Raw genomic sequence first — 10,013 nt, forward strand, 5'->3', positions numbered from 1 at the left:
TATATTTATATATTCTTAGGAATATTGGATTAGTTCCATTAATTATAGATGCACATGCAGTAAATCATAACCTTGGTTTTCTTCTTTATTTATATTTTACTAGGCATCAGCCTTATGCATTTGGGTTTCATGGGCTTGAGGTGGGTAATTATTTTTCTTTCATATTTGTACTATTTATGTACTAATACTCCACCAGTGGCAACCTCAGTTTGCCACTTCTAGTGTTGCTGAACACAGGACATTAGAGACAGGTAAGACTGCCTTCAGAAATAGGAATGGAAGGCAAAAAATCAAATTTGCAAACATCGGTTTATGATACCACAAAAGTAATATTGAATAATTCAATTATATTCCTACCTTTCATTGATGGAGTTAAATTGAAGGTATATAGTCTGTATTTCTTTAGTGCCTCTTATGGCTATGTTATAGCTTTTCTGTTACTATATAGAAATTATTATATCTGATAAGATTGTGTTTCAAAATTTCTCTTTTCTTTGTAAAATAATTAATTTATAATATATGATTAAAGATGTTGGAGAAAATATCCTTTTTACTGTCTCTCAGATGAAGAAGAGTGTTCTTGAGCCAAACTGTTTAGTTATATCTGTACTTACACTTTCCTCTCAAGAGAAAGGATGACTGTTCTTTTGTTTTTGTTTTTTCTTTTATACATTCGATCATGTTATTATTTGGCTTACAAAATGGATATTTCAACAGGTGAACATTTCTCCCTAGTATACTTGATAAAACTAAAAAATATCTTCAACAGATAATACCACATTTCTTTGTGCCATTAATGCTTTGCCTTCCTATTTTTCTTCTAAATGGTTCTTGTTATGTTGTGATACTCCTGCTTCAGGCTCCCAGGTAAGACCACCACATCCTGTCTTTAGGTTGGACCAGGTATCAAATGTGACCCTAGCCTGTTGAGCAGTGCTGTCTTAGCAGTTTATGCCATTGTAGACATCCACTTTTGAGTCCTGGGTTTCTAGAGAAGACACACTGAGTTCCCCCAGAGTGGTCCCAAGACACCCCTGATCTCAGTGAGTCTGCTGTTCCTTTATCTGCTCTTGCAGTCACAGCTCTGTGTTCCCCTGATTCTATTGTGATGCTTCCTCAGCCTTCCTATACCTCTCTCTGTGAACCCAGGAAAGGCTGTTGTCATCCTTGCCAACTATAAGTGGTGAAAAATGCATTGTGGTATCACTCAAGACTCTACATGTTGTGTGTGTGTGTGCGCACACATGCACGCACGCATGTGTGTATAGGTATGTGGCATTTAATTGAATGCCTGTAGTTTGTTCATGTGACAATGTCACTTGCTCTGGTCATATGACACAAATTTTGACTGACGAAAGGTCTGTAGACATCTTCATGTTTGACCATGCTCACAGTACTTTGTCCACTTGGGTGACTCGATGGCCCTCTCCCTAGATTGCTTCTGGGAATTGTGTTTTTGATTCATTTCTTATACCTCTGTGATGGAGCATCCCAAGCCCCAGTGACTGGGAAAGTGCGTTGGCCATCTCTCCCCAGATGTGGAACACTGTGGGTGGTGCATATTATCTAAATGATACCTTTCCCTCATGTCTTAAATTTTATTTTTCCTATATACAAGGGGACTCCAAAAAAGTCGTGGAGAAAATGGAATTAAAGTATGAATTTATTTTTATTTTGGTTCAAAAAAATTGAATCTGTGCATAGTTTTTTTTTTTCATAATATACACTTCCCATGAACTTTTAAAGAAAGTCTTAAATAAACTTTTCGGAGAAAATATATTTACTTGAGCAGCACTTAGTGAGACATCACTTTACCTTTCCAATCCACTTACCATTTTACACGTGTACATGTCTATTCACGAAGTCTTCTATAAATAGTAGAAAGGGCTGTTTGTTATAAGATAATCCATTGTTATTATTCATTGTGTAGTGATTTCCTTTTAATTTTTTTATGATTAAAAAATAGTGGGAACCAGCAGTTAGCGTAATGGCTATGTTGCTGGATTCCCACGTAGTCGACAGTGGTTCGCATTCTGGACCCGGTGGCTTAGAACTCACGCCAGGTGCATGTGTGTGCGTGCCCGAGATCCCGAGAGGAGAATGGAGGAGAAGGGATTGCGGCGTGACCATCCCCACTGGGGGGGGATTTCTCGCTTTCTGTCTCTATGTCTCTCTCTGTCTGTGTGGCGAGCGCACACGCCCTATAGCGAAAACCTCTCAAAAAAAAAAATAGCAAGCTATCTTATTTTTATTTTTTTAAAATGTTAATAAAGTGGACAATGTAAAGGAAAGGAAAGGAGCTGCTGAGGAAAGACTCAATATATCTCTGTGGTCTGACACTGGAAAAACTGAGACAGAACAGAGGCTAGAGACAGCTGAAACCATCTGCACATTTTTATTTAAAACTAAATGTACTGGGGTCGGCAGGTGGCATGGTGGTTGACTGGACTTCCACATGGCCGACCACAGTTTGAGTCCCAAACCTGGTGGCTTCCTTTTCACTTTCTATTTTTCTCTCTCTTCCTTTCTTTATCTCTTTGTCTCTCTCTGGTGAACACATGTAGCCTATAGCAAATTTTAAAAATACTAACAAATAATATTAAATAAATAATTCTTTAAAACAATATGTATTTTACAGTGAGACAGCTGTTCTTAAGGTCTTAGAATGTGAGAGATTTGGGAAATTGAGCAGCAAGTCCAGAGAGCAAATGCAATTTTTCACATCATTCAAAGTGGCATAAGTTGTATGAGAAATATAAAGTCTATGGTGTATCCATGTACAGAACTGTGTGTTGTGTGATAGAGAGCATCCTTTTTATGCTGTCCTCTGAGGTGACTTCCCCACTGTCTTTGGTCTCTTTCTTCTTTGTGGCCAAAGATGGTGGAAGCTGAGGTTTTGCATACAGTATCAGGGAAAAGCTAAGTGGAGTTGGCTTCAGATTCCACTTTACCCACTAGGAAACGGGAAGTGCCATGCAGTCCAGCTTTCACTAACTATGACAAAAGATTGCTCTGTTTTCCTTTTATTGCCCCTGTGCAGGTTCTATCCCAGAATGGTGGGGACAGAAGACCTAGGGCCAGATATGAGTGTCCCTGCAGTGTCAGAAACTTCTCTCTAAATCATTTGGTTAAAGATGAGTCAAACACCCTTGAGGAATCAGACTCTGGTGACAGAATTCATTCTGACAGGCTTCTCAGAAGTGCCTCAGCTCCAGGTTCTCTTCTTCGTCCTCTTTCTTTCCCTCTACACCATGGCATTCTGTGGCAATTGCCTCATTGTGGTGGCCATCACCATCAGCTCTGGACTCCACACTCCCATGTACTTTTTCCTGGTAAACCTGGCCGTGTTGGATGTTATCTGTGTGTGCACTGTGGTGCCCAAGTTGCTTGAGATCCTGGTGGCTCAGGATGCAAGCATCTCCTACAGAGGCTGTATGGTCCAGATGTACTTCTTGTCATGGTCTGTAGCAGCAGAAGTGCTGCTCTTCACTGCCATGGCCTATGACCGCTACGTGGCCATCTGCCAGCCACTGTACTATGACTCCATGATGAGCCCCAGGGTGTGTGCAGCACTGGCTGGAGCTGTGTGGGGTATCAGCATATTTGGTGCTGGTCTTAACACCTATCTGATGTCACGGCTGACCTTTTGTGGGCCCAATGTGATTGATCACTTCTTCTGTGAGATTCCCCCTCTGCTGTTGCTGTCTTGCTCCTCCACATATGTGAATGACATCATGACAATTGTGGCTGACATCTTCTTTGCTGATTTGAATTTCCTGCTCACCATGGTGTCCTATGGCTTCATCATCTCCACCATCCTGAAGATTCGCACGGCAGAGGGCAAGCAACGAGCCTTCTCCACCTGCTCCTCTCACCTTATCGTGGTCTCCATGTACTATTCCACCGTCATCTACACCTACCTGAGTCCAAATTCCAGCTACTCCCCACAGATGGGTAAATTCCTAGCTGTGCTATATTCCACTGTGAGTCCCACCTTGAACCCTCTCATCTACACTCTAAGGAATAAGGATGTCAAGACTGCCCTCAAGAAAGTCTTTACACTAATGGTGGAAAAACTATATATTCATAGCCTCTAAATGTTGTCTTTTTGTTTCTCTCTGACTATTGACCCTCAGAGATGTCTCCCATCTGTTATAAATGTCCTCTCTCCATGGGGGCTGTCACTCTCAATCCAGCTTTCTTGAGGAAACATTCCACTCCTAATTTCCCAAAGTCTTCCAATGGGATGTGTTTTTCAACATTCTATTCCAAAAAAGTTTGGGGTTCCTGGAAAATAATGTACAGAATGTATCACAGATGTATTTGTTATTTATCAGATCCTTTGTACTGCAAACCATCCAGAATACCTACCTACATATTAACCTTCATGAGTCGTGAGCCAACTCAAATCTATCAACACTGTCCCACTTAACATTACCTAATTTCTTCTTAGATGATATACATATTGGCCCCAAATCACAGAAGCCCTTTCTGTCTGGGATTGCTTTGGAAACCCTGGTCTAGGAATATGATAGGAACCTCATGACCCAAGACAAAAATGCCCACTGGGTCCTGTGTATGCAGTGTTCCTTCTACATGGAATGCTCTTAGATAACTCATTCATTTGACATGTTGGTTGCATGCTAAATCTTAAACAATTTTTCCTTAACCAGCCTGAGTCAGGTCCCTCTGTCACCTACTCTCACAGTGCTCTTTTATTTTCCTCAGAGCTAATCATGCAGTTGATTATTTGATTAACATATTTCATACTAAGTTTCATGAGAAGAGGGGCAATGTTTTTGGCTCACCATTGTATCCCCAGAAATAAAACAGGACCTACAACATAAAAAGTGATGAATAAATGAAAATTAATCTACCACCACTTTGCATATCTGATCAGGTTGAAGATACACTTAGTCCACTATTCAACAGCTCCATTGCTATGTGTTCTTGTGATGCACAAAGGAGACAGGTTCAAGGTTGTTGCATCTCTTTATATAGCAGTAAAAAAGGTAGAAACCACATAACTAACTGTCCTTTAGTAGGAAAATAGATAGTTAAGCCATGGATTCATTACACATAGACTATCATGTTAGATCTGCATATGTAAATATGAACAGGTATCAAAAGCATATAATTGAGTGAGAAAAGCAAGTTGAAAATAGAGGTGTATTTCAATAGATGCTAAGTACTATCATAATTATAATATAAAAGCACTGTAATATCAATAATATATTTTCTATTTTAATACACATATATAAACAAAGAGTACTTTTTTTTGAGAGGTTTTTGCTATGGGGCATGTGCGCTCGCCAAACAGAGAGAGACAGAGAGATAGAAAGCGAGAAATCACCCACCAGTGGGGGATGGACATGCTGCAATCCCTTCTCCTCCATTCTCCTCTCGGGATCTTGGGTACGCATGCACGCACATGCACCCGGCGTGAGTTTTAAGCCACTGGGTACAGGACGCAAATCACAGTCGACTACATGGGAGTCCAGCGACATAGCCATTATGCTAACTGCTGGTCCCAACAAAGAGTACTTTTAACAGGATGGAATGAAAGAAAAGAAAGGAGGCATTGAGTTGTATCTGTACTTTTTTTTTTTTTTGGAGAGGTTTTTGCTATAGGGCACGTGCGCTCACCAGACAGACAGAGAGAGACAGAGAGACAGAAAGCGAGAAATCACCCCCCAGGGGGGATGGCCACACCGGAATCCCTTCTCCTCCATTCTCCTCTTGGGATCTTGGGCATGCACGCACATGCGCCCGGCGTGAGTTTAAACCACCGGGTCCAGGATGCGAACCGCGGTCGACTACATGGGAGTCCAGCGACATAGCCATTATGCTAACTGCTGGTCCCAGAATAGGCAATTTTAATAGACTTCCCAGTGACACCTGTGCAAACTTAAGTGTGAGAACCCCTGATTTAAGATAAAGAAAGGCAAGACTTTTTTCATCTCCGTGCTACACACCCCACTCATTGATCTGGTACACATTCTCAGTCAATAGTGGAAAAAGTCATAGCCCTCCCTAAACCAAATACCTCTGTTTAGCAGATAATTTTCAATCCTTTACTCATCAGGAAAAGTGCAAGGGGAAGAATAATGAAGCAAAACATTTAAGGGACCCCAAATGGAAAGAAATCTGTTGATTATAATGTGTATGGTAGTATCTTTGACTGAACCAATATACAGTGTATTCCTAATAGGAAATTCATTTGACATGCTGTAATGATATACAGGGGTTGAATGTAAAATAATAATAATGTCTTTGTCCCATTAATGCTTTGCCTCCCTATTTTCCCTCTAAATGTCCTTCCTCAGTTCCTACTCTTTCACACGCATTTTATCTGGTATTTACATCCATATACTATGTTTCTATATTCTTTAGTTAATCAGTTTCAGTCATAGAATGCAGACACTTGGTATATATTAAGTGGGGACAATGTCTCTCCTTCATAGCCTGGCTTCCTTCACTCAGCAGTAAATCTTCCATATTCTTCCACTTGCTGTCAAAAGCCAGGGTTTTCTTGTTTGTTTGTTTGTTTGTTTTTGTTTGTTTTGTTTTGTTTTATGTCTGAATAGTATTCCATAGAGTATATGTGCCACAGTTTTTCTATCCATTCATCTGTTGGTGGGCATTTGGGTTGTTTCCATGACTTAGCAATGGTGAATATTGCTGCAATAAACATCGATATGCAAGCACTTTTCCAATTAAGTATTCTTCTGTCCTTTGGGTAGATATCAAGGAGTAGGATTGCTAGATCATATGGTAGTTCTGTAGTTTTATCAACTGGACTATGGAGAAATGTTCACTTGTTGAAATATTCATTTTTGTAAGCTAAATAATGTGATTGAATGTATAAAAGAAAATGAAATAATGTGGAAAAAATAATAATTTTAAAAAGTGTGTATCCTGTTGTTTTTAAAGGACAATGGTTAGTATCATAATTTGAGTTTTTAGGAATATTTTAGTAAGTGTCACTACCTCGGTTGCTTAGGGAAACAAACTATATTATTCTCCCCCAGACTACCTGCTTTCTCCCTATGGTCTGTAGGCAAAGCACATTCCCATGCCCACAGGTCACCTTACCATTGAGTAGTTTAGCCACTGGTAGTTCCGGTAGTTCCCAATGGCTACATACAAATTACATTTTCATAACCATAAAGTGACACAGACCATATGCCCTACTGTGATCACGCTCCTGAATATGTCACTGGCAGCCTGGTTAAACAGGAGGAAGGTTGAAGAGAACCACATGGCTGGAAAAAATATTGCAAGAAAAAGATTTCTGCTAAAGTCTATCAAAATGTTAATCACGAGGATATTTCCAAACATGCATCCAGCCATCCAACTTTTTATCAAACTCACCTTACTTAATTACAGAAGAGGTGTGAACTGGCTGAAAATTCTTACACAGTTCAAGGAGTTTATGAGTCAACATGTTCCCAGTTTTGCAGCTACTTAGAAATAGTTCCAAATTGTGACCATTTTCCTCATAAAGCTTGGAAGAGTTCTACTTCAGGGCATCACCTGAACAATTTAGGGTAGACAAGTATATGATCACATTTTTTTCTTTTCTTTTTATTTATTTATTTTTTGTTATCATAATCTTCTTTATATAACATTGGATTACATATAACTTTACAGTGTATTACATTGCTTTTTTCAAAAGGGAATGCCATGCATGTCAGTCAATACAGAGACATTAATCTCCCCACTTCATCATTCAGTATCTTTTCAATGTTTTTCCCAATAAGAATGTGATCACATTTTGATCTTAATTTTTTTCCCAATTTCTCTATGTAGGAGTATACATGTATTTGTTATTAAACATGTTACATAGAATGAAAACAATTCACCAGTTTCTGCTTCCTCACATGCCTACAACTCACTCCCATTCTTAAGGCAACCCTTCTAGAAAATTGCTATGCATTTTAAAATAAATGGTAGTAGCATTTATAGAACTTAACAATTTTTTATTTTATAACATAATTTTTTTTAGCCAGGTAGGTATTAATAGAGATTTAGATTATTATTCTTTTTCATTTTATAAAAGTGATATAGTGAATATTCTTATAAATAATGGAATACTTCATGTGTATTTATGGAGAACACAGTCTTGGAAGCAGGACTGGTGGGAAAGAATCTTTATGAACACTGATAAATCTCTCCTTTAAAAATGCAAGCAGTGTATAAATGTATTAATTTCTTCATATCTTCACCAAAATTGTGAGGATTAAAATTTTATTTCAACATTGATGTATTTTGCACTTCTCTAATGCTAGTAAGATTGATTCTCTTTCAGGTATTCGTTCATCATTCTTCCATTATATGTTTGTCCATCTTTATGAATTCTGGAGACTTTTACATATTCAGAGTATTAATTCACTTTTGTGTTTCATACAAAAGTAAAATTGTTCTCCCAGGTCTTTTTTCATCTTATTATGTATTTGTGATTTCTTACTTTTTAAAAATTTTATGATTTCTGATTAACATTTGATGGTTGCACATTATTACAACATACAATATAGTTTTTACACTGATTGTGAAATTTTTATAAAGTCACATATATTAATTTTTCCATCATGGTTTCTTTTCTTTTTTTAAGAGATTTTTGCTACAGGGAACATGTGCTCACTGGAGAGACAGAGAGACAGAGACAGAGAAACAGAAAGTGAGAAATTACTCTTCAGGGGAGTTGGTCACACTGCAATCCCTTCTCCTTTCAGGAATTTGGACATGCATGCACATGTGCCCAGCATGAGTTTTAAGCTTCTGGGTCTGGGACTCGAACCACAGCTGGCCATTTGGGAGTGCAGCGATGTAACCATTACGCCAACTGTTGGTCCTGCCATCATGGTTTCTAACTTCCATCATACACATGGTGAAGCCATTGCCACCTCAAGGTTATCCATATATGCTTATTATTTTTCTGGTGGTAATGTTTATGGGTATGCGTGTACATGTGTTTATATATTGTCCATCTGTGATTCATTTTTAATCTTGCACAATATTTTAACTCATTTTTTCAATTGTCCTAGGATATTTGTTTGTTAATTTATTTATTATTTTTATTTGCTAGAGGGCATGTGTACTCACCGAGAAAAACAGAGGGAGGGAAAAATAGAAGGACAGCAACCCCATGGAGGATGGTCACATCACAATCTCTTCTAGAGTTCTCCTTTTTGGGAATTTTGTGTACATATGCACACATCCCCCGAGTATTTTTCAAGCTGTGGGTCCAGTACTCAGATCTCATAGTTGGCCATGTAGGATCCAACCAATTTAACCTGCTGGGCCCCAAAACATTTATAAAGTAATTATTTTTCTAGTTATCTAAAGCACCTCTTCGCTCAATTTGTTGTAACATGTCATAGGATACAAGGGCACCATATGAAAATAAATAGTACTTCTGGGACTGGCAGATAGCATAATGGTTATGTCACTGGAATCCTGGACCAAGTCCTGGATTTGGCAACTTAAAACTCACGCTTGGTACCTGCGTGTGCATGCCCAAAATCCCAAAAGGAGAATGGAGAAGGGATTGCAGCGTGGCCATCCACCTGGGGGTTGATTTCTTGCTTTCTGTCTCTGTTTCTCTGGTGAGCACAAGAACCCTATAGCAAAAATCTTTCTCTTTCTAAAAAACAAAAAAAGCACTTCTTTTTTTTTATTTTTTATTGTCATCATAATCTTCTTTATTTAACATTGGATTACATATAACTTTACAGTGTATTACATTGCTTTTTCAAAAGGGAATGCCATGCATGTCAGTCAATACAGAGACATTAATATCCCCGCTTCAACATTCAATATCTTTTCTGTGTTTTCCCCAATCAGTATTTTTATTATTCTAATTATTTTTTAAGACAGTCAATCGCTATTTCTCATTTTGCTTGTAAAAATACTTTGCCCATCGTGAAGTACTTCTCAGACCAATCCAGTTGAGAATACTATACATGTCATCATCAACAGTTAATAAACCCTATCTGTTTCTCACTAACGTC

At 38.4% G+C, this 10,013-nt stretch overlaps 1 protein-coding gene across 1 annotated transcript; it reads left to right on the forward strand.

Moving 5' to 3' along the window:
• Nucleotides 1–3,134: 3,134 nt before the first annotated feature.
• LOC102495406 (olfactory receptor 13A1) lies at nt 3,135–4,097 on the forward strand. Its single transcript, XM_006147020.1, has one exon. It carries the CDS (start codon nt 3,135–3,137, stop codon nt 4,095–4,097), a length of 963 nt encoding a protein of 320 aa, XP_006147082.1.
• Nucleotides 4,098–10,013: the final 5,916 nt, after the last annotated feature.

The sequence above is a fragment of the Tupaia chinensis genome, unplaced genomic scaffold, assembly GCF_000334495.1.
Source record: "Tupaia chinensis unplaced genomic scaffold, TupChi_1.0 Scaffold000197_1, whole genome shotgun sequence".
Classification (NCBI taxonomy): domain Eukaryota; kingdom Metazoa; phylum Chordata; class Mammalia; order Scandentia; family Tupaiidae; genus Tupaia; species Tupaia belangeri.